The sequence below is a fragment of the Microcebus murinus genome, chromosome 8, assembly GCF_040939455.1.
Source record: "Microcebus murinus isolate Inina chromosome 8, M.murinus_Inina_mat1.0, whole genome shotgun sequence".
Lineage (NCBI taxonomy): Eukaryota > Metazoa > Chordata > Mammalia > Primates > Cheirogaleidae > Microcebus > Microcebus murinus.
Window position 1 is genome coordinate 54937759 of NC_134111.1, and position 25841 is coordinate 54963599.

The following is a 25841-nucleotide window of genomic DNA, read 5'->3' on the forward strand; positions in this document are numbered from 1 at the left end:
TTTGCTTAAATACTTTTGCATTTCATAGCACCCAGTAGTGAATTAGGTATATAACAGGCTCCCAACAAATGCTTTTATTGTCTATATGTTTTCATTACTGTACACATATTTGAAATATATATATATATAATCAGCAGTTTTTCTACTGGTACATGATTTATAAATTTGCCTTCTGAGAGTCGGCAAGAAGCATATTCATACCTCAATTTGGACAAGAAGTTAACTACATTTACATTTTAAGTATGCTGGTAGTGTTAGATTGAGCTTAGGCAAAAATTAACAGACCCAACTCATTCCAAAACTAATCTGAGGACATTGTGATTTATATAGTATTTTGGCAAGAAATCTATGAATTTTACATGATTGTAAGCAAATGTGTGAATTGATGTTTCAACGCTTTCCTAATAACATCTGGAAAGGGTGTGAGAAGCTTGAAGACTACAGCTGCTGAACTGTCAGACATGAAGGGCTTTTCTCCTTAGAGCACTCAGTCATTTTCTCCTCCTGTCCCTTTTCTTTGCTTCATGAGAAACAGCCAATGGCTTCCCCTAGGAAGAGTATTGTACAATGGTTAGCTAGAAGCAGTAGCTAAACGGGAGTTGGGTTCAGGGATTCTAGAGCTAGACTGGATAGCTGTTAAACAATCTTTTAAGATCTAGAGATCTAGCATACAAATCAAGTCCTTCTCATTGTCTGAATTCTCTCAGAACCGTTAAATAGTTCTTTTGCATTAGTCAAATATTAATAACCCTTAGAATGTCTTAACTTCTTGACAGAGCCTGTGCTAGAAAGGAGGTGCCTCATCAGAAGGGAGGTAACTTCATTGGGCTTCAACCCTTTCTCTTACCAAGACTATTCTTTGAACAGCACATTATGCCATAAGGAACTTTACTTCTGATGGTCAGATCTGCAAGATGGTTTGTAAAAGCCTACTGAAGTGATATCTGAGATTGGATCCACAATGCACTGGAAGTTGTATTATTGTGACCACACCTAATCATTTACAGCATTTTTTTTTTTTTTGTAAAATACATTTATAGTCCTAGGTCAGTATGTAAGAGACAAATATTTCTCCTTGCATAATTTTCTTCTCCATACCCCAGTGTGGGTTATAACAGTAGTGAGGGAAAGGAAAAGGGTAGGGTTGAATCTTCAGGCACCAATACTTATGAACTCTGTAACTATGCTATTAAAAACAGTCACCATTAGCCACATGTGCCATTTAAGTTTAATTAAAAATATAATTAAAAAATTTAGTTTCTCAGCCATCCTAACTACATTTCAAGTGCTCATAGTCACATGTGACTAGCAGTGACTGTATTGGCTAGTACAGATATAGAACATTTCCATCATCATGGAAAGTACTGTTCTATGAAATAATTCTGTATATCAATTATTAGCTAGGCATTTTCAATTGGGGGAAGATAGGGAAATAGTTTCTATGAAGACTGTGGCTACATTCTCTCCCCTCAAATTCAAATTTATAAGTCACTTATAAATTACATATAAGTCTCATATTCTCGTGATGGATATGAACTCTGCCTCATGGAGTTTATGGTTTGTTGGGAGAAACAGATATATGCAAATGAAAAGCTAATTAGCAAATTGAGGTCATACATGGTAAGTGAGAGAATAAACTTTCAGGGAAACAATAGAGACAGAAAGGATAGTGTACACTGATGTAGTATATGTAAGAGACAATAGAAAAAGAGGCTGAAAATAATACAGAAGTTGACAGAACAAGGTGATGGTGATGCCACTGGTGGACAAGAGGGAAGCATAAAAGGGAGGGGTAAAAAGAACTCAGTTTCTGCCCCATTCAATGAAGCACAGGTAGAATCAAGAAATTATATCCTTGCAAAATAAGAAAATGATCTCCTGTGTCAAAGGTTATATGAATCTCAACTCTATAATTGATAAGTCTAAACCACTGTTGTTATTATTTTTCTCTGTAACAATTTCACCAGTGATATCTGAGATTGGATCCTAAAGATAAAGCAGAAGATAAAACATGAGAAAATAGAGATAATACCCAGATGAACTGAGGAGACAGCATGGAGGAATATTTTTGGCTCATTAGTTCCTGTATTGAGCCACTTCCATCTTTTCTAGAGATCATTTTATCAGGTCAGAGGACATGTGGCTTTATTCAGATTGTGCAAGACAAAAAGACCAGTAGGATTATTTGTGTGACATTGGAAGGCACAGTGGGTTTTACAATTTTAAAATAAGAGATAACCCTTCCAATAGACAATGAAGTCAAGTAAATGAAAGGTGGCTAGGATCTCTCTCTTTTGTTATCAAATGTGCAAGAGCAGACAGCCACTTTTCTGGTCACCAGCTGAAACCTGAAAATGCCAATCAGAACAGAGTCTGCTGTGTTATGAGGGTGCACAACAAAACAGGGTCGATGTATGTAAAAGTCAGAAATTATTACTAGTAGCTGACAGGCTTTGATATTTAATTATATAAGAGCAACTAAAGATTCTCTTTCTTAGTTATAAATACCTAGGAAAGTGCTATATGTGTCTCATGTTTTTAATGTTCTTGTATCCATGAATGAAGTCCTGATAGCTCTGGTAGCAATTTCTGAAATTCTTCCTAGAATTCAATCTGTAAGAATTAGGACTGCAATTTATACCTAAAGTAAAATTTGTTTTAGGAAGTTCAACTTTAGAATTTGAAACCCCAAGTGTATATAAGTAAGTTTTAACACACAATGTTAATGTCCTCAAAACTCTAAAGGTGGAATAAAGACAATAACATGAAGTATACAGTATTGGAGATAACATATAGTTATTTCAGAAAAGACTCTTGCTCTCCTTAAGCCTTTATCTGCAAAATAAGGATAATAAAATCTGTGTCATTATGTTTTTGCAAAGATTGAGTAAAGAGATATGTATAAAATGCTTAGATTATGGGTATTTTTATATCTAACAGTCATAAGCATTTCCCATGTTTCCAAAGTAGTTCTAAATTATTTTAATAGCTGCAAAAATACTTTATCATCTTGATATAATTTATTTAGCCACTTCTCTACTGCTAGACATTTGGATTGCTTTCAACGTGGCTTGGCATTTCTTTGTATATGAATTTCAGAGGACATTAGACCTGTAAAGGCCATATAATATATTTTAGGGATTGTGGGATCACACAAGGTCCCTGTTGCACATTCTTTTCTTTTTTCTTTTATAAACAAGGCTTTTAAAATATAAAAACTATCATCTTGAGGGCTGTATAAAAGCAGGCTGCAGCCTAGAGTTGGCCCTCCAACAGTAATTTGCCTAGCCCTTAATTGATAGTTTTTAACTAGTCCGAGCCTCTTTGGAATTTCACTGTGAAGGCATAATCTCAGTCTTAGAAACTGGGAGGACCCTAGACATCAGCTGTCAATCTCTAACTGTTCTTCGGATTCCTTTACCAATATTTTTCTTTTTGTTAGGAAGGCATAATGTGAAGGTAGTAAAAACATGGAGAATGACAATGGTCAGTGTACGTGGGAGTTTTTGTTTAAGCTAATTCATAAGCGAGACAATGGCTGAAAACAGTTTTGAAGCGCTGTCCTATGAGATCATTTAATTTCAACAAGTGCCATCTTCCAGAAATGAAGTCAATTTGTAAATGACTGACAGATCTTAAGAACAGTTGTTGAGTAATTTCTATCTGTAGCAATAAAAAACTGCTTCCGTTAGGAAGGGCGTAGAATCCAGTAATGACTGGAAAGAGAACTAAGTTGCAACTTAGCTTTAGCATTTATTACCCTCATGCTCTTGGACAACTTAAATAACCTCCTATTTTTCATCTGTAAAATGGAGACTACTTACTTGAGATTTAGCATTAAGCACAGTGCCAGGCACGAAGATGAGAAAATGATAGAGCTATTTGCTCTAATGGTTAGAGACAATGAGGGCCAGTTTTGAGTTACTCAGGTGGCTCTGCAGGAAGGGAGGGCAGAGGTGGTACATTAGAGTCTCTTTCAGGAAAAGCACGGTGCTGGGTCGGTTTTCCGGTCCAGTAGAACCGCTCACTCCTGCTCCAAGGTATCTGCCCCGGAAAGCGCCTCCAGGGGCCCAGGCCACACCCAAGGACACCACCCAGGATTCTAGCACAGCTCAGGGGCGCTTGTGGTTTGGCTCCTGATCCAGCCAGCCCGGTGTGGGCAAACCCGCGGTCCGCTCAAACTCACCTGCTAGGCAGGTGCGCACAGCCCGAGGCATGACCGGGGAAGGCGGGCGCGGTGGGCGGGGGCAGAGAATACGAAGCTCCTGGCGCATGGCACCCGCCGCCCAGTCGCCGCGGTGGCTGCCGGGATGCGCCGCAGCGAATGGTCGCGCCGGGCGCAGCTCTGAGTGACCTTTCACCCCCGCCCAGCGGTCCCGGGCGGTGGCACAAGGCGGAAGCCATGGCGGAGGCGGCGGCGGCTGCAGCGGGCGGGACGGGCGCAGGCTCCGGCTCTGTAGCGGACCGGGACCGGGATCGGGACCCGGACCGCGCCGGGCGGAGGCTGCGGGTTCTCTCGGGCCATCTGCTGGGCCGGCCCCAGGAGGCTCTGAGTACCAATGAGTGCAAAGCGCGGAGAGCCGCGTCGGCGGCCACGGCAGCACCCACGGCCACACCCGCCGCGCAGGAGTCGGGAACCATCCCCAAGAAGCGGTGAGTAGCGGTCTGTGGAAAGAGCTGGTGGCAAGGGAACAGGCAAGGCCTGTGCTGCGGGGGGGCACAGGCGAGGTGGGAAAGGAGGTGACACGGGTGGGCAGAAGGCATCTTGGTCCCTGGAAGTAGGGACCCACCTCTCTTTCAAGAGGGAGTGTACGAGACCCTGAACACTCTCTGGAAAGGGGGCAGGATGATATGGTGGATTTTGGTCACTATTTGAGGGTAACAGATCTGAAGAACTCTCATTGGAAAAGGTTTTAAAGGGATTCTTTTTCCTGGGTTCTTAGTGCCAGGCATTCATTCTCTATCTTGAATGAATACTTTGGGGCTTGAGAGCTTGGATGGGTAGCAGGGGTTCTGTTGTGTTCCTCCGGATTGAGATTTAAGTTTGTGCTAGATGATTACAGGGATCTCTCTTAATTCGTGAAAGCCTAGTGTGGAGGGAACTGATGGTGCCATGCAAATAGGTGCTGATTGGTTTCTGTGGGTAGTTTCCGTTTGCTTACCGGCGTGGTCTTTGACTTGAAGGAGGAAACCACTGAGTAAGTAAAATGTAATAAACTACAAACATTAGTTAGTGATATAGGGTATGGGTGCTATAGGTACTGAGCTCTGTGTAACCAGAAGCTAAAAGTCTGTGGGTGAGGGATATAAGAGATCTTGACTTACAACTTTTCGAGGACATCTTAATCTCTGATGAAAGCTACTGAGAGAAGCTATTTTCATAGATGTGGCGTTGTCAGCGTGGATACACTGAGAATGAAGAAAGATGTTGCTACTGTTTAATAGGTACTTACAGTGTGCCAGAGATTGTGCTAAATCCTTTATTTTTTACTTCTTCCCAAGCTATGGAGTAGGTGTAAGTTTTCTCCCATTTACAGGTGAAGAAATTTTTATAAAAGCATCTGCTGCATGCTTAGCAGCTATGCTGTGTGCAGCAGGTTAGAATTTGAAAGCTTGTCAACATTGACTTCAGGGCCAAGTTCTTAGGTTATGCTGCTTCTGATGAAGTAAGTTGTTAATTCAACGTACATGAGTTCTTACTCTACAACATACACACTATACTAGCAATACAGAGATTTAAAAATGCAGTATTTACTCTTAGGGAACTAATAGCCTACTAGGTAAAGTTATTATATAGTGCGATCAAGAAGCTTAGCTGGTAACTGTAGCACCTGGTCACTTCCTAGTTTTGGGTATGTGTGTGTTAGGGCAAAGGCTTCTCAGAGTAAGGATTGTTTGAGTAAATACTGAAGTTTGTGTTGGTAATAGTCTGCCAAAAAGGAAAAGTGTTCTTGTCAAACAGTATGTTAATAGGTGAGGAAGTGAGAGACAGATTAGGAAACTGCTGGGAGCTAAGTTATGTGGCAGAAAAAGGTGAGAATGACTGGGGATCAAGGCTAGAGAGGTGAGTCTTGTTTGCAGGACTTTATGTGGAGCAAAACATAATTAGATTTACCTTTTAGAAAGATCACACATTGGGAGCAAATTGAAGAAGGCCGAGCAGTTTAGCAATATAATGATTAGGAATATAAATGTGGGTTTGAATTTCTACACAATTTCAGCTGTATGATCTTGGGCAAGTCACTTCTCTCAGAGCTTCAGTTCCCTCATTTATAAAAATGGGGACAATAATTTCTACTTGTCAGTGTTGCTGTAAAAATTGAAAAATATAAAGTTAAATGGTCAGTTGCTTAGTGTAATACCTGTTACATAAACTCTCAAAAAATGATAGCTACAATTTTTATTATGTGTAAAGACAGACTAATTAGGAGAATGCTATCCCAATGAGAAATGCTGGGATTCTGAACTAAAGCATAACATTGGGAGTAGGCAACCTATTTAAAACAATATGAGGAGGTAAATTTTTCAGAACTTGGTTACTGAGTGGTTGGGGGCATAAGAGGAATCAAGGATCACATCTTGTCCTCTGGCTTCACTTAATGTTATATTAGCTGTTGTTGGTTTTAGAACTTTTAACTTTTCTAAATGGCTTTATGTACATTTATGTCTATTAGTAAGCATTTGTGTGTGATTGTATGTTTACATTCAGGTTTATACTCTTAGAACTAAGTAGGGAGGGCAGGTTTTCCTTATGGTTGGATTTAGTGGTCTTGGTCTACTGAATTCAGAGAAAAAATAGTATGTTTGTAAGGCACACTGAGGTGATGGATGAGGCTTCCCATGACTGAAGGTGCCCTGGGTGGCTGTTGCAAGGACTGAAGGCATCAATAGTTCAGGCATGACTGCTACCTATTTATGACAGAGGTTACAGCTGGTGGGAAGCTCTGGTCTTTGGTTCTGGCTGAGATGGCTTGTGGTAAAATCTAGTCCTGTACAAGTACGTTGAAGTTTAATCAAAGTATAAGGGAACACAAAACTTTATTAGATGACATATCAAAAGTTTCCTCAGAGAGTAATCTACTTGATAGATTATTCATGGAGAACCCAGGTCTCTTTTCTATTTCCTGCTGCTTAGCTGGGCTTCAGGTTGCCAGCAACAGAACTAAGCCTAAAGCAAAGGCAAATGATGGAGCAAGAAATAATCAGAGTGGATGTCCAATAAAGTGTGAATATGACTGTGTGTCAGTTATTTTGGAATCATTTTTTGATTTGTGTGTTACTCCTTTCCTTTTGTTACATTGGATGATGGCATTGGTTGTAATTGTTTTATCTCATGGCTGTTATACTTAATATCATCAATGGGTTTAGAGTAGTGACTTCTTGAAACTCCATGTATCATTCCTCTTACAGATTAGTCATGCATATGTTAATTTACTTAACATTTATAGGGTAGTTGATTTATGACAGGTACTGTCCTACGTACTGGAGGTAGGGATGAATAAATAGTCCTTGGCCCCAAAGAATTCACAATCTAGGAAGGGAGAGACACATTCCAGTACAGTTTGGTTAGAGTCATTGTAGTTACAGGTACACATGTAGCACAGAGGAAAGAAAGAGTGATATACTCTACCTAGGGAGCCAGGGGAAGCTTTCTGGAGAAGGTTTTAAAATGTGGATGATAGTTTGGCAGGTTGATTGGATGGTGAGAAGAGTTTATTCCAGGCAAAAGGAATGGCATATGGCAAAACAAGGAGGCATGAAAGTGAACATTTTATTTAGGTAACTAGACAATTCAGTTATTGGTAGAGGTGGGAGTAAAGTGAAAAGAGGAGGGCAGTGGCAGCCCATGGAGGCCTTTGGCCTATGAATCATCAGTCCATTCATTTAGTCACTCATGCAACATATAGCAGTGAACAACAACTCTATTCTTATGGAACTTATATTCTAGCTGGAGCAGAGGCACTGAACAAACAATAATATTAGTATGTTAGGTGGTGATAAATGCAATAAAACATGAAGCAGGTGATAAAGAACCTCTGAAGGAATTGAACTGGGAAGAGACACAGTCAGATTGAGTTTGAGTTTGAGAGAAGTCACTTCAGCTGCAGTTTTAGGAATGGATTACAAAAGTGTAAGGATGCACATAAGGAGATAAGTTAGGGAAAGGCTGTTGTAGCATGTGAGAAATAATTAAGGATTAAGCTAAGATGATGGCAATAAGAATAGGGAGGAAATTATGGGTTTGAGAGTTTTGGAAGGTATTGCATTAGGTGATACTTTAAAATTATGTATCTAAATTAATGCCATAAGAATTTGGAGAGTGAATGAAAATAGAATAGGAATGACAGAATTCTGAGGAATGACATTTAAGAGTGCTGACCTGATGGCTGGGCATGGTGGCTCATGCCTGTAATCCTAGCACTTTGGGAGGCCGAGCGGGAGGATTGCTTGAGCTCAGGAATTCGAGACCAGCCTGAGCAAGAGCAAGACCCCCGTCTCTATTATAAATAGAAAGAAATTAGCCAAACAACTAAAAATAGAAAAAATTAGCTGGGTGTGGTGACACGTGCCTATAGTCCCAGCTACTTGGGAGGCTGGGGCAGGAGGATTGCTTGAGCCCAGGAGTTTGAGGTTGCTGTGAGCTAGGCTGATGCCATGGCACTCTAGCCGGGGCAACAGAGTGAGACTGTGTCTCAAAAAATAAAAAAAAACAACAAAAAGAGTGCTGACCTGAGGCAGGAGGATTGCTTGAGCTCAGGACTTAGAGACCAGCCTGAGCAAAGAGCAAGACCCTGTCTCTATTAAAAATAGAAAAATTAGGTGGCCATTGTGGCATGGCCCCATAGTCTCAAGCTACTTGGGAGGCTGAGGCAGGAGGATCACTAGAGCTAGAGTTTCAGGTTATGATGATGCCCCTGCACTCTATCTGGGGTGACTGAGCAAGACTGTCTCAAAAAAAAAGAAAATAAATAAAAGTGCTGACCATCCAAAACATGTTGCTTAGTTGTCACATGGTCTTCTATGAGTTGGTTCTAATTATTTCAATACAGGAACATATATTCTCATTATTTGAAGTTTCTGAGCAGAGTTTTGAGTGTGTTGGTTTACTTTTGGACTTCTTTTTTCTTTAAGTGCATGATATTCCATGTATGATATCTTTTTACCCTTGCTTCTGAATGCAATTTTAAATTCTTAAAAATCATAGTAAATGGCAATTATGTATGTGACATATTTATGCCTTGGTTCGGATTGTTTTTTTCACTTTTTAAAAACTGTTGTAATGTTATGAAAAAGACAAGGAAAAAATATCCTTAGCGGACTTTTGGTCCTTCACACTGCTAATAACCACTTTCCTAATTGTAACTTTGGCTCTGAACTCCTTGTGGTTTGCATTAGTTAGAACTGCTGTATGGCAGTTTTTACAGAGATTATAAACTCTTCTGGTTCAGGTCAAAGGAATACCTGGTTAAGAATGTCACTAATTAATTTACTTGCTTAGAATGTCATTTATGTATGCCATTAAAAAATAATGTATTATTTAACATCTACTAGAAGTTTTAGTAGATATTTTCTAGAAGGAAAAAAGCTGAATTAACCTCTTCTAAATGTTTTCCAGGAGGGCATTCTGAATCCTGTAGGAGTTGATGCATTTCTGTAGCAAAGGTTATTTGCACAAGTGACCTGACTTTGGACTTCACATCTTTGGGCTTATTTTGGTAGTTATGTTGAATGAAATATTTATCCTGCTTTGAGTTCCTAGTTAGGAATTCTAGTGATAGCAGTAATAGGAGTTTAAATTTGAGTAAGTCCTAAAGTACTGTACTAAAGCTTATGTATGTCATCTCGTTTAATTCTCATAACAGCTCTGAAAACTAGGTGGTACTGTATAGTATATATGTTACAGGTGAAGAAAGAGAGTCTCAGAGAAGTTGATTTGTCTAAGGCCATATAACTATGAAATGAAGGAGATGGCATTTCAACCCTGTTCTTCCTTCAGAGCCCATATTCCTTCCTCTCTGCTGGATTACCATACTTGATGTTGTTCCCTGGGGAAAAATTATCTACTTACTATTCATCAAGTTGCTGTCTTTTTCATGCCAAGTTTCAAACCTTTGTGATTAAATAGATCGTGATCAAATACTTTGTCATGCAGTTAAGGCATTAGTTTATGTTGTACTTATTGAATAAATTATAAAACATATGATCCTGTCAAAATGAAATTTATAATTTAAGAAAATGTAATGGATGGTTTAAAAAGTTAGGCTAGCTGCTTCCTTTTGTGAGTGAATTTTGCTATTTAACTTGTGAGAGAAGGCAGCGTTGGGAATAAAAGGGAATGAAGAGGAGGAATGTGAAAGACCTAAGATCAGAGGAGAAAGAAGAGGTCATGGAGGGTTTACTGCCTGGCTGTAAGCTAACTCTGTCTTTGGATGGTGAATGAATAAGAAACCCTGAAGACTTATTATCTATGCTTATTTGGTATCATACTTCTATGGATGCATTTTAAGATGGACCAGACTTTCTCCAAATAGACTTCTTTATGTCAAAAAGTTACTGTAGAGTCATCTCTTCTGCGGTCACTTAATAAAAATATCCAGACATAAATTAAATGACTTGTTTTTAGGATGCAGAGAAATGTCAGATGACATACTTTATGGAACACTTTAAAAGCAAGTGCTAACAAATATTACTCCTTTTGGTTTTATTTCCTTATTATTGAGAAGATAACTTATGCTGTTAATCAGGTTAGTATGTTAATTTCAGCCTTAAACTAAATCAGAGGATCCTGAGTAGATCTATCCTTTTGGCATAAGGGAGTATTTGCCCTCCACCCATTAGTACTCTCTGTTGAATTGGAGGGGTAATATGTCATCATATCCCTGTCCCAACATCTGATTTCAGACACAGGATATGGACAGCTGGAGGTAAAAATGTCTGCTTTGTTACTGATAAAGCTGGTTGGAGATCATGGCTTAGATCTGGACTATATAATATTTACCCTGAATTAGATAGACTCTGTTACAGGCAGTACCACAGAAGTCCACCTCTGCAGAGCCAGCTCCAGTTAGCCTAACACATGCCACCAAAATACTAAAGAATAGCCACTCTGGTGGGTAGATTCTAAAGAGAGAAAGGGCTGACCCCAGGTGCTTGGTGCCTTCTCTCAGAATTCTCTCACCAGCTAAATCACTCCCCCCTTGAGAAAGAGCAAGTATGTGAGGATTAGGGAGAGGCCAGAAGTCTGACTCCAATGAATTTTTTCCACATTGGAAAGTAAAATGCAGAGAACAGAGGTATTGCTTGAACTCTTTTGGAGCAACCAGGGGAAAGGACTGAAAGTTGATGTAGCTGGACAGTCTTTCACCTGCCTCATTAGCATGTGTTGTCTATCCCATTGCCTATGAATACATTACATAATTTCCTTGGTAGGAGTGTTAAGTAGGATCTGTCCTAATCAGCCTTTTAAGGCCTATTTCTTATTTCCAACTTATTCTAGCTACACGTTGGAATTGTTGCTATTTCAGGATCATGCCCTTCCCTTCTATTTCTTTGATATGTTAGTGTTTCCCAAAGTGTAATAACATTTACTAGCTTGATGGTTTTGAGATAATTTGGAAGTGGTACATGGATTAAAACCTTATTTGAATAGTTATAAAATACTTCTCTACATATACTTTTTTGTTAAATTTTATTGAACTATGACATAATTTATTTCAAAAGCAAATGAACAAATCATAAATTTACAATTTAATTTTTGCAGAGTGAACACATCCATTTTATTGCATTTAGATTAAGAAATAGCATTACCAGTAGAGCACTAGAAGACCCCTTCATGCTCATTCCAGTGGCTTCTCCCACCAGGTTAACGGCTACCTTGGCTTCTAACACCATAGTTTAGATTTGCCTGTTTGAACTTTATATGAATGGAATCATACAGTGTGTACTTTTTTGTGTTTGGCTTTTTTCTGTCAGTTTTATGTTTGTTATACTCATTGATGTTGTATCTAGTTGTATTTTGTTCATCCTCATTGCTGAATAGTATTCTGTTGGGTGGATGTATACCACAGTTTACCTGTTCTGTTATTGATGAACATTTAGATGATAGTTTTCTTTTGGTTTGAGTTATTATTTGTTTTAATATGAAATGCATATCAAACTATTGTTTTTTCTCATTGTTTAAATTGGAAAATATAGGCAAAAGTTTAGTTATCATCTGAACTGAATAGCAAAATATCCTTTATTAGAAATTTTGATTATTGGAATTTTATTAGAAAAACTTTAAAAAAAAATGTTATTAGATAGCTGAACTTTTTAATTGTTAACCGAGAATGAAAGTGGGCTAAATCATTTTTTTCCTTTTTCTTATTTTCTAGTGAAAAATACTATAATTAGAAATAGTCATGGTAGAAATTATGCTTATATCAGGATGCTTGCAATTTATTACTAGTAGAGAAATAGTAATCTGACAATTAACCTGTGTGTGAACGGAGACTTAAAAGTAAAAATTTTCCATTTTAAGAATAAAGGAATGAAGTCTTTATTGTCTTAATAAGGCTAAATCTAAATATTTCACTTAAAGATTATACAGTCCAGGGAAATGTAAAAATATTGAATGTGTACATCATGTATATCATGGGAGAATACTGCCACCTTGTGTTTATGTGATGCTATTTTATGTCTCCATTTTCTTTTGTTACACCAACTAACACTTTGCTTTTTCACTGCTTGGTACTGTGGTCAGATATGTAAATGTGTAAAACATTTGTTTTATTTTTTATGCTGTAAAATCAAGCCAACTTTTGTTTGGGGAGGAGATGGGGTGGGTCTTGTATTTTGAAAACGTTAAATTTGTTGTAGTTAGCTTTAAGAATTGGTATGTCTGAGAGATTGTACTGGTTAATTGACTTCTGGAGTTAGTTGAGAATTGTATCCTTTTACTTGAATCTTACGGGAAGTTGGTGATTCTTCAATTATTCCTCATTTTAGTGTTTGTAGTGTTTTGCGGTTATTCTGAATGGCAGAATTCATTACACTGTAGAAGGTAGAGGGCATTTGGCTTCTGACAACCATGTTCCTTGATTTTCAAATGTTTTGCTTCAGGTCAAGTGCAGAAGAATGACTGCAATCCAGGTTGAGCATCCCTAGTTTGAAAATCCAAAATCTAGAATGCTTCAAAATCTGAAACTTTTTGAGAACTGACATGAGATAATGACACCTTAATTTCTGATGGTTCAATGTACACACACTTTTTAAATGCACAAAATTATTAAAAATATTGTATAAAATTACCTTCAGGCTATGTGATAAAGTGTATATGAAACATAAATGAATTTCATGTTTAGACTTGAGTCCTATCCCTAAGGTATCTCATTATGTATATACAAATATTCCAAAATCTGAAAAAATTCAAAATACAATTCTGGTTCTAAGCATTTTGGATAAGGGATGGTCAACCTGTAGTAACACGTAGTAGTGCTTTGAAAAATATTGATGTGGAAAAAGAATGGGTTCCTTTAAATCATTTTGGCTACCTGAACGTGTGACATATTTGCACTCTGAAGAGAAAGAATAACAAGACTGGGAATCAGCCTTTGGAAGCTCATGTCTAGCTTAACTGCAGGACCAGGGGTTCTTCTCTGAGCACAGTTTTTTTATCTGAAAAATGAGCAGCTACTGATCCTACAGATCATTTTAGCTTTTGAATTCTGTGACCATGTAGAACTTTACTCTAATTTTAAAATGTTAATGTTAATGTAATCCCCTTCAATGTCCTTATACTCTTATATTCTCTATAAGAAATAATTTTATTTAATACAATTTAATGTAATCATATAGTTGGTCTTTAACTATCATAGTATATCTTAGTAATTTGAGGGGATGTATGTGTATAAAAGTTAAAAACCAGAAGCCTTCAAAATTTACCTACTTTTTATTTAACACAGGAGATACTTGAAGATATCAGAAGATTGGTGTGTGGTTAATCTAGATTTTAATTATAAACTATTTAAGCAACGTAACACTTTTGGGCACAGATGCATTCCACATGCCTACATTCCACCTTCTAAGAGGACTCCAGAAGTTGGTATAAATATGATAGAGCCCATAATGTTAGTGTAGGTAGGGAAATAAGACATGAGCAGAGGAACTGTGGAATGGGCAGTGTAAACAAAGGGGATGCTAAGTAAGAAAACATACTGTAACAATAACAAGATAAGGGTAATTGCAAGTGTCACAGAATGTTAGCTTAGGTAGGAAAGTGAGACATGAGTAGAGGAAATACAAAAACGGGCAGCATGAATAAAGGAGATGCTGAGTAACAATAACAAGATAAGGGTAACCACAAGTGTCATAAGAAACATAACAGAAACAACACAGGGCACATTCTGGATGTTGTGATTTCCCCCCCATCCCTCCCCCCTGCCCCTCAGCGTGAGCTTTGGGTGCCAGGCCTAACCATGTAAGGTGAAAGACACCCCCACCCGATGGCAGGGAAGAGACAGCATCCCCATTGGTCAAGAAAAAAGGGAGAAGAGACATCATGAAAGGAGGTGAGGCCAAATGAGAGAAAAAGGTTTGGCACATATATCTCAGAGCCACTGTTTGTTTAAAAGTGTGCCCACTTCTACCCTTTTAGGAAAGTACCATTGCTTACTAATAAACTTCTTTGCTCCCTGATTTAAACTTCTGTGTCCATTGCTTTCATTCTTCTATCACGAGGAGACAAGAACTGAGGTGTTCATATCAACTGCTGGTAACAATATTAGCCAGTTTCCTGATTGGGATGAAAACAGAGAAACAAGTTTGTTTTGAGAGTTAAAAACTTGGGAGTTCTTTAGGATACTACCCAATTTGAAAATTTAAGGCCAGAGATTGTTCAGTATGTAAATGTCTTCATTTTGTAGTATGTAGCAGCAGATGTTTCCTGTTCACCTTCGTGTTTTTCCTTGTGAAGTGCTCAGAGTGAGCCCTCATAACCAGGTTTAGGTTTTTACTTTGAGGCAATCTGGGTATAATTTTTTTAAATTCTAGGAATAATTTTAAGGAAAATGATTCTTAATGTTAAGCTTCATAAACACACCAAATTCATCATCTGTACTGGAAGTGATTTCTCAGGCAAAATGACTTTGTTGGTATTTTTGCATTTATTTTGTGTAATTCTAAATTACCATTTTGCAGAGTATGAAATTCATGATAAATGTTTAAATTCACTAATTAATAAAATACCTTCACATATAAAAATCTATGTGCACATTATAAAACATTAAGTAAAGATGTTACTTTTATAAATGTATGTAAAAACATACATTATTTTAATGTAAATGTTTATGGAAATTAATAAGAAAATACTAAGTAAATTACATGTAATAAAAGTAGAGAGAGTTTACTCAAGAACAAAAGCAAAGTGGTAAATAACTGAATCTTTTTGTTTGTTTTTAAGAGACAGGGTCTTGTTTTGTTGCCCAGGCTGGAGTGCAGTGGCTGTTCACAGGCACAGACCCAGTGTACTGCAGCCTCAAATTCCTGGCTTTAGGTGATCCTCCTGGCTCAGCTTCCTGAGTAGCCTAGTCTGTTTTTGGCACCAAAAACAAAAAAAAAACACAACAACAACAAAAAAAGAAAAGAGTACAATCTTCAGTGTGTCAAAGGTGACATTAGTCATGAGGTTTTTCTGTAGAGATTTTTTCCAAAAATTCTCTTCCAAAACCTCCCTTTACAGTAAAGTGAGGTACGAATGTTATGGGATTAGAAGAAAATATTTGGTGTTAGTTTATAACTGACTTATCTACAAATCCAGTTTCTTGATTGTTAATCTGGTATTTGAACAGTTTTGTATAGGTACTGTAGTTTTTATTGATAGTAAATTGTAATTTTAAAGAGCATTCCTGGTTCTTTGTCACAATTTTATGTATAAATGGAGATTTCAATTCATAATTAATTCCCTGTGTCTGGTTCAGTTGTATTATGTTCATGGTCCACTTGTTTGAAAAGCCTTTGAACTAGAGCAGGAATTACGATTTTAATAAAAATTTACTTGTCAGTTGTCATTTTCTTCTTCTTGAAAATTATAGAGAATTAGAAGAACACTTTCTGAGTGTATCTTCATTTTGAAATTTTAATGCAACAAATGACTTTCAAGATCGAGAAAGGTTTTCATCAAGTTATTTGCATCATAAACTGCGTAGTTGAATTTATAATAAGATTCACCACCAGTTTATTTCACTAGCCAAGATCACAGTAGGGTACCGTGCTGTAACATGTAATAAAAGCTGACACAGTATATCAGTGTGGTTGCTTATTGTCTTCTGCACAGGCCTAGACCTGTCTATTCTTATGTGATGTGCAGAATTGAATGATTAAGTCATTGGTTTTGATGAAAATGATTTTTAAAACTATGAAATACTGGTATTTAGAAATTAAAAAAGCATATTGTTTTGGAATACTAAAAACTGGTATAGCCATCAGTTATTATGATATGTAAATCAAGGTAGAGATTGGTAGTTACATGAAAGTTGAAGGATTTAGAATGTTGGTAAACCCAGCACCGAGATTTTTAATCTACTTTCTAATACATACAAAACTTTGTTTCTTGTTCAAGTGAATTGTTAGTTTTTTGTTTTTTTTTTTGAGACAGAGTCTTGCTTTGTTGCCCAGGCTAGAGTGAGTGCCATGGCATCAGCCTAGCTCACAGCAACCTCAAACTCCTGGGCTCACGCAATCCTACTGCCTCAGCCTCCTGAGTAGCTGGGACTACAGGCATGCACCACCATGCCCGGCTAATTTTTTCTATATATATTAGTTGGCCAATTAATTTCTTTCTATTTATAGTAGAGACGGGGTCTCGCTCTTGTTCAGGCTAGTTTCGAACTCCTGACCTTGAGCAATCCTCCCGCCTCGGCCTCCCAGAGAGCTAGGATTACAGGCGTGAGCCACCGCGCCTGGCCGAATTGTTAGTTTTAATTGCAAAACTTTTTAGGCTGTCCAACAATGTAAACTCAATAACATATATAAAATAAAACATATTTGTACTTAAAGCATATCATATTCTTTTTTTTCATCTTTTTCTTTCTTTTTCCTTTGAATGCATTACATTTATTGGTTGTAGCCTTCTATAAAACAGGCTCTGCTCATCAGAGTGATTCTTTATTGAGAAATATTAATATGTAGACATTTTAATAAGTACTCATTTTATTTAAACTAATACAATATCAGTGGGCATAAGGTCTTTTAAATGATTGTAAAGTTAATAATGAATGATATACTGTTTTGAGATGTTTAGCATAAATCTCATTTATCTATTTTTTTCTTCTTATTAGGCAAGAAGTTATGAAATGGAATGGATGGGGATATAATGATTCCAAATTCCTCTTCAATAAGAAGGGCCAAATTGAGTTGACTGGGAAAAGGTAACCTGGATTTGTTTACTTCTTCTTTTGTTCCATCTTTTCCTCTTTCTTTCTACAAATAATTTAAACATACATAAAAATATAATCATCCCTCTTCCAATTTAAAAAATTGTCAACATTTTGCCATAATTGCTTCTTTTGTTTTCCTGTAATATTTCAAATTCTGACATTGTCAAGTCACCTCTAAATATTTATATATATATTCCTTAAAAAATAAGGACCTAATATAAGCAGTCATCTGATACCATCATATCTTCAGAATAACAAATATTTTATATCTAATTATCCAGTCCATATTTACACTTCTCTAATTGTCTCACAAATGCCTTTTATAGGTAGTTTATTTGAATCAGACCCAAATAATGTCTACAACCACCTTACCACCCAATCCCCATTGGTTTGTTGAAAGCAACTTTATGTTTAAGTGCGGTAATTTACCTCTGAGCGTGTGTTACTATGAAAGGTGAATAGTGAGTGTTAGGTCCGTGTGCATGTAAATAATATTTTAAAAATTAGTTTCTGAGATATATTAAAGAAGAAGTGATGAAGAAAGATCAGTTATTTGTGATAGTGTTCATATTTCTGAAATGTTTTGGGTAGATAATGTGTTGGTAAGAATTATGAAGGATATCTATTCAATCATACCTCAATAAAGCTGGAAAAAATTTAAAAGAATTCTAAAAATAATAATTTTTTATTATCATTGCTTGTTCTAGATGTGGATAGAGTTGTAAAATGATTTCTTAGTTGATTTTAAGTAATACTGCCCCTGCCAAAGCTGTGTTTTTGGCTTGTCTATTGAATTTTGATACAACTTTTGAAAGGGCAGCAAGTACAAATATGTAATACTCGTATGCTGGCTCTATAAAAAAAATTAAAAGTTGAGACAAAGTACAAAATTGGATTAGATGTATTATAAATATATTCTAGTATTGCACTTTGATTTAATATCTATTGGGCATTAGGTTAATTTTTTTTAAACTTATATGCTTATATCAACATATTGAGTTGTCAGCAAAGAAATAAGTTTTATTCCTTTGGAAAAGTTATTTATTTCCTTTTCATTGCAGTGTAATCAAGCCATTTTTCTGACTTATATGTATTTTGACCTAAAATAAAACCTCAGGAGTAGTGATTTGGAACTAATCTTTTTTTTTTTTTTTTTTGAGACAGAGTCTCACTTTTGTTGCCTTGGCTAGAGTGAGTGCCGTGGCGTCAGTCTAGCTCACAGCAACCTCAATCTCCTGGGCTCAAGCGATCCTCCTGCCTCAGCCTCCCAAGTAGCTGGGACTACAGGCATGCACCACCATGCCCGGCTAATTTTTTGTATATATATTTTTAGTTGGTCAATTAATTTCTTTCTATTTTTAGTAGAGACGGGGTCTCGCTCAGGCTGGTTTTGAACTCCCGACCTCGAGCAATCCGCCTGCCTCGGCCTCCCAGAGTGCTAGGATTACAGGCTTGAGCCACCGCGCCCGGCCTGGAACTAATCTTAATGAAAGTATGAAGATGTATATTACAATTTTTTTTAATAAGACAAATAATACTGTCTATGTTCTTATTCCCATCCCTAAGTCTGACTGGGTAGCATGCAGCTGGAAACTTAGTTGAGAAGTTGTATCATTCAGGTAGAAGGGATTACTGGTTAAAATTAAATATACCAGTGTTCTAAGTGTAAGTCTTTTATTTTTTAAATAGTCTTTTATTTTTTAAGAGTAATGACTAGTACAGTAGAAACATCCATGTGGAGACTGCCTTTTCAAAATCTTCTGAGGAAAAATAAATCTTCTGAAGTTAAAAAAATAACTTTCTTTTCGGACACTGTGCTCACATCCATCTCTGTCTGTCTGTCTGTCTTTGAACCTTGAATGTACAGCATTTCTGGAAGGGGGTGGATAGTCATTTGTATTTTAGCAGTTTTCTATGCTGTAGGCTATGTACTGTATTTTGAAAGTGGTCACCTTTTTATTTTACAGGTGATGTTATTTGTGAATGATAGGATTCACAAAGATCTCAGAATGATTCTGTCATGAATATCAAAGATCTGTATTTTACAGAGATGCAAAGTAATTGTACATTTAAAATGTAAGGGTACAGTAGTAAAATCTAATTGTTCCAAATTGGTCTTTTTGTAGGGCATTACTAGCACATAGTAGCACATGTATTATAAACAGCTTCCCAGAATTTATACTTTTACCTCACTAACGTGAAGAATATTTTATATGCTAAATGACTAACTTTAGTTGTTTTAGCTATGAGTCTCATACTTGTTGTCATTCTAATTTCTGTAGATTTATGAAAAAGGTATTATATAATACCTAAATTCAAACATAGCATTTTGGCTTGATTTTTAGCACTTGAGATATTTAATCATTATTTTTTCTTCTTTTCTGCTATGATTTTTATCTTGCTAACCTTTAGGTAAAGATTGGTTTGAGAATTTTAGATAGTATTTTTGTTGTATATGAGGCTAACATAAGAGATGACATTCACTCAGAGCTCATGCTGTGTAATTGTTAAAATTATGTAACCAAATGGGTGCTCTCTGTCACTTCAAATTAAAAATTCTTTTTGAGGCCGGGCGCTGTGGCTCACGCCTGTAATCCTAGCTCTTGGGAGGCCGAGGCGGGCGGATTGCTCAAGGTCAGGAGTTCAAAACCAGCCTGAGCAAGAGCGAGACCCCGTCTCTACTATAAATAGAAAGAAATTAATTGGCCAACTGATATATATATAAAAAATTAGCCGGGCATGGTGGCGCATGCCTGTAGTCCCAGCTACTCGGGAGGCTGAGGCAGGAGGATCGCTTGAGCCCAGGAGTTTGAGGTTGCTGTGAGCTAGGCTGACGCCACGGCACTCACTCTAGCCTGGACAACAAAGTGAGACTCTGTCTCAAAAAAAAAAAAAAAAAAAAAAAAAAAAAAATTCTTTTTGATAGGGCCCAACATTGGCTCCTTTCATAATGAATTTTGATTATAAACATATATTTACTTTTGGTGCAGTTTTATCATCACCCACTGGCTGCTGCTGCTTTTTTTTTTTGGTTATTTTCTGAAATTAAAGTAATCTTTCGAGGATAGTTGCTAAAAGCTTCTGTATTTATTCAAGCTCCAGTGAAATGAGTGGGAAATACAGTTTGCCCTCCATATCTACAGATTTTGCATCCATAGATTCAACCAACGAGGATAGAAGAAATATGAAAAAATGACAATACAATAAAAGAGAATACAAATAAAAAATGTGGTATAACAACTATTTATATAGCATTTACATTTTTTGAAGTATTATAAGTAATGTAGAGATGATTTAAAATATATGAGAGGATGTGTGTAGTTTATATGCAAATACCATTCTATTTTATTTAAGGGACCTGAGTATCTGTGGATTTTATTATCTCTGGGAGTCCTGGAACTAATCCCCCATGGATACTGAGGGAGGACTGTAATTTTGAGCAAAAGTATTTCATGTTGTGCATTTTAAATAGTTTGCAAGACACAGATGTTAAGATCAGTATATAATCTATTCTAATCTAGTTTCAGTATTGATTTAGTTGTTCTTTGATCTGGAATATATAGTGACTATTAGAGTCACTCTTTTTTTCTCCACTTAAAAACACAAAACAAAACAAATAAAAAAAGCTATAGAGGCCGGGCGCGGTGGCTCACGCCTGTAATCCTAGCTCTCTGGGAGGCCGAGGCGGGCGGATTGCTCGAGGTCAGGAGTTCGAAACCAGCCTGAGCAAGAGCGAGACCCCGTCTCTACTATAAATAGAAAGAAATTAATTGGCCAACTAATATATATAGAAAAAATTAGCCGGGCGTGGTGGCGCATGCCTGTAGTCCCAGCCACTTGGGAGGCTGAGGCAGCAGGATTGCTTGAGCCCAGGAGTTTGAGGTTGCTGTGAGCTAGGCTGATGCCACGGCACTCACTCTAGCCTGGGCAACAAAGCGAGACTCTGTCTCAAAAAAAAAAAATAAAAAAAAAAAATAAAAATAAAAAATAAAAAAAAAAAAAGCTATAGGAGGACTTCAGCCACCATCTTTGAAAAAAATAATTTTGATTTTACCTCATACCATATACGTAAATCAATTCCAGATGGATTATAGACTTTAAATGTATAAGCTTAAAACTGTAAAACTGCTAGAAGAATACACAGAATATTTTTCCAAGTTTAAGGTAGGTAAAAAACAGAACCAAATGCATTACTTTACAAAGGAAAAAATTATCAATTAAACAACATTAAAATATAAAACGTCTTTTCATTCATAGACTGTCTTAAGAGAGTGAAAAGGTAAATCACAAAGGAAAAATGTTTAATACATATACTCTTGATTCCATAATATATAAAGACTTCTTATATATTAATGAGAAAACAATAAACCAATGGGAAAATGAGCAAAAGACTTGAACTGGCATTTAAAATACAGGATATCCAAGTGGACAATAGATATAGGAATAGATGTTCAATCTCATAAGTAATCAGTAAAATTCAAATTAAAACTCTAATGAGATAACCAGTAGAATGTCTCAGAGTTTCAATTATAGAATTTCTATTGTGTTTATCTTTATAGTTTATTTCTCTGCTGAGATTTTTTTTTTGTTACTCACTGGGAGAATATTTTCTGTTTGTTAGCATAGTTATAGTAGCTGCTTTAAAAACCTTGTGTACTATTTCCAGTATGTTGGGGCATCTTGGTGTCAGTTGTTAATTGCCCTTTCTCTTGATTATGGATCATGTTTTCTTGTTTGTTCATGTCTAGTAATTTTGGAGTGTGTCTTTGGAATGTGTTTTGCATTATATCTTATGGGTACTCTGGATTCTGTTACATTCCTCTGAACAGACCTTTTTTTCTTTTTTTTTTTAAATCAGGCAATTAACTTGATTAATCTTAGATTCCAAATCTGTCCCTCTGGGCGGGGGGCAAGCAGCTAGATTGTTAAATTCTTTTAAGCTTAACTGGGCTGCTTCAAAGACTTTAATATATACTCCATACATGTGTCATTCTGGGTCAGCTAAACATTTGAAGAGAGTTAGTACATAGGCCCTCTCTGACTCTTTTCTTTCTGTGATTTCCCTGGATACTTTCCAAATGCAGTATTCGCCCAGACATTCTCCTCTGGTTCTTCAAGCCAGGAAAACTGTAGGTTTTCAGCAGTTTTGTTACCTTTATGGTATCAGCTAAGGCCTGTCCTAAGGCTAAAAACCTATTTATAAAAAACAAAGCAAAACTAGAAAGTCATGTGGTGCTTTTTTCCTTCTTCTAAGTATATAATACTCCTTTCCCCTATTTTTGCCTGCTTTTGAAAATCAGTCTGTACTGCCTTTGGATAGCTGGGTTTTGTTTGTTTTATTTTGTTTTTGTCCAGAGTTTATAGTTGCTTGTGGGAGAGTTTGCTTGATAGAAGCTGCTTGACCATTACTGAAAGAAGAATCTAAACTTTAAATTTAAATGAAGATACTTTGCTCTAATATTTTACTTTCCTTGTACCCTAGGTACCCTCTTAGTGGCATGATTTTACCGACTTTTAAAGAATGGATCCAAAATGCCCTTGGAGTAAATCTGGAGCATAAAACTACCTCTAAAGTAAGTAAGTAAGAATGATTATTAACATGCTTACCTGTGTTTCTTATATTGGTCTTGTTAGGTCATTAGGGGCAGGTTTTTAGTTCACAGATCTAGTTTCTAATCTCAGAATTTATCTGAGATGTATTTGGCAAACTTTTCATATTCTCTGAGCCTTTGTTATTTTAATTTGAGAAGTGGGAGTAATAACTATACTATCTGTCACAGGGTAGTAATGAAGTGCAAATTATTTACTTTTCCTGAGAGCATTTTGTTATAAAAATATAAGTTGCTGTTATTTTTAGATTATTTAATAGATTGACAGCAATCTAGGATTAATATAACTAAAATAAAAATTTAATTTTACATTCAGTATTAGAACATTTAGAATATTTGAAGAATTACAAAATGAAAATTTGATTAAGATATGAGTGATAGAGAATTTCAGTTTATATAGTTTCACTTTTCTGAAAGTGAGGTTAGAAAACTTTAAACTGTATACATATGAAACTAATGAAATATTTATCACTTCTACATGCTATTATTCTACATGTCTCTTACTGCATATAAGTTCCATAAGTATATACGGGCTATATCTTCAAATATATTCTCCACTGTATCTAACATGTCATTAAGAAGTATAGGTATTAGTATTAGGTTTATTTATAAATCCATAGTTATTTAATGCTAGTTATTAAATTAAGCTGAACAATTAATTCAATTCCTCCTCTCAAACCAAAGTCTTTTAACTTTTTTTAAACGTCTCTTTTTCATCTCTTAAATTCTCTCTCTCTCTGTCTCTCTCATTTGCAGTTACTTGTTTTTGACATTGATACAATCTGCATACCATATTAAAAATTTCACCAGGTTTAGATGCACTCCTTTTTTTCTGCTTTTGAGCCCTTTTCAGTTTTTAATGACTTAAACATTAGTATATTTTTTTGAGTTTTTTGGTCATTTGCTTCTACTATAGGATAAATTTCATGAGGTCAAGATTTTTTTTTCTATTTAACTCACATTTGTATCCCCCCAGGGCCTAGAACAGTGCCTAGCTTATAGCAGGCACTCAATAAATATTTATTATATGAATGAATATAGTACCTTAATGAGAGACTTAGAATATAGAAGTATCATATGTTTTTATTTATATATTCTTATATAATACTTCCTTTTTTTCCAAATACTATATTATAGCTTTTTTCCCCCAATAGCAGATTGATTTGGCCAGCCATTTATAGACTTCTTCCTATTTACTATGCATGCTATTAGGTGCTTTTCACAAAAATTATCACATTTAACCTTCCTTATGTTAACCCTATATGTTTGGTGGTGATAATCTCATTTAACAGATGAAGAAGCTAAGTAAGGCTCACAGAATTTGGGTGACGTGCCCAGTGACATATAGTTTTAACTTTAAAGTTGAGAATTAGATTTCAAGTTACCTGTTACTTGAAGTTGTGTATCAAGTTTATAATTATGGTGTGAGCTTTAAACTTTAAGCAGCTCATAAAAATGTGTTTATTACTTGTTGTGAGGCTTTCTGTTAATCATTTTTAAATGGTAATTGAAGAATAAGAAATACTAAATTTTATCTACAGGTAAAAATGTAGATAATGCAAGTCAAGTAGCTTTCTTCTGTCTCCTTAATGTAAAACTGAAGATTTGAGACTTTGATATCTTTCCTGTTCTTGATTATGGTCTTTAGAAATAATGAAAAGGTGGGCCATAGAAGCAGAGGAAACATAGGGCCTGTATAACTTATATTGTAGAATATGATTAACTAGACCATTTGTTATTTGTTACTGTCACAAAGTTGGTTTCTGTATGCATTACTTGATATTTTCCTCTGCTTCTGTCTTATTTTAGATGAAAAAAAATCTACATTTTGTTGTCATTCTCCCTAAGAGAGGTATTCAAAATTTATTGTCTAAAAATAAGTCAAAGAAGCCAATTTTATTTTTTAGGCATCCTTAAATCCTAGTGATGCACCTCCTTCTATTGTAAATGAAGATTTTCTTCATGACCTTAAAGAAACTAATATTTCATATTCACAAGAAGCAGATGATCGAGTATTTAGAGCTCATGGTAAGCTACTTTATATTAACACTATTTATTTTTAATTTAAAAATTTTCTATAATTTAAGATGTTTTTGCATTTTTTTCTTTCTTAAACCACAAAACAGGTCATTGTGTTCATGAGATATTTTTGCTCAGGGAAGGAATGTTTGAGCGAATTCCTGATATAGTTCTATGGCCAAGTAAGTTTTTCTCTCTTTGCATTATTAATTTAATATTGTTAAATCTTAAGTAAAGTTAGTACTGGAAGTATATACTTTTTAACCCATGAGTTGTAAAAAATACAAATATACTGAAGGCCAAGAAGTTCTTTCTTGACCTGACTGTCTTGAACTGTTGGATTTAATGGTTGATTTTGTTGTTGATGATAGTCTTCATTTTAAATGTAAATAATTGGAGGTCAATGGGAAATTTTTTTTTGGCTAATTTGGAAGCTTAGTGAAATTAGTATTAATCAGTGATATATTTAGGTATGTAGAAACTGTTAACATAATTGATTACTGTAAACTAACAATAGTAATTTGTTGACATCAGCTTGTGGGCTCAAAAGCATGGTCTAATGGTGAAACAAGTTGATTAAAACTTATATATTCTGCAGTCAAATGTTCTACCCCTGAGCTATACTCCCTAAAACTTATATATTCTATATATACATACTGTATTTGAAATGAGTAATTAAATTTTGAGAACTTAATTATTTAGATTTGGCTTGGGATAGAGAATGGATAAACTTTCTATTATTTTGCTCTTGGTGAGGATTAGGCACTATATTTATGTACATGGTTTCTTTTTTAATTCA

The 25841-nt window shown here is 35.9% G+C and overlaps 1 protein-coding gene and 1 long non-coding RNA gene across 3 annotated transcripts in view; one reads left to right on the forward strand and one right to left on the reverse strand.

Moving 5' to 3' along the window:
- Positions 1-310: 310 nt before the first annotated feature.
- On the reverse strand, positions 311-4203 carry LOC142872360 (uncharacterized). Its single transcript, XR_012920576.1, has 2 exons — positions 3825-4203; positions 311-548 (listed from the first exon to the last, which is right to left on the reverse strand). It is a non-coding gene; the product is annotated as an uncharacterized LOC142872360 (long non-coding RNA).
- A 12-nt stretch (positions 4204-4215) lies between these two features.
- The window catches only part of AGPS (alkylglycerone phosphate synthase), a 116605-nt gene continuing 94979 nt past the window's right edge, over positions 4216-25841 (forward strand). For both annotated transcript variants that reach the window (XM_012785878.2, XM_012785882.2), the window contains exons 1-5: positions 4216-4653; positions 17316-17405; positions 22897-22987; positions 24931-25051; positions 25150-25224. In XM_012785878.2, coding sequence (XP_012641332.1) covers positions 4325-4653; positions 17316-17405; positions 22897-22987; positions 24931-25051; positions 25150-25224 — 706 coding nt within the window. In that variant the 5' untranslated portion in view covers positions 4216-4324. The remainder of the gene's footprint in view (positions 4654-17315; positions 17406-22896; positions 22988-24930; positions 25052-25149; positions 25225-25841) is intronic.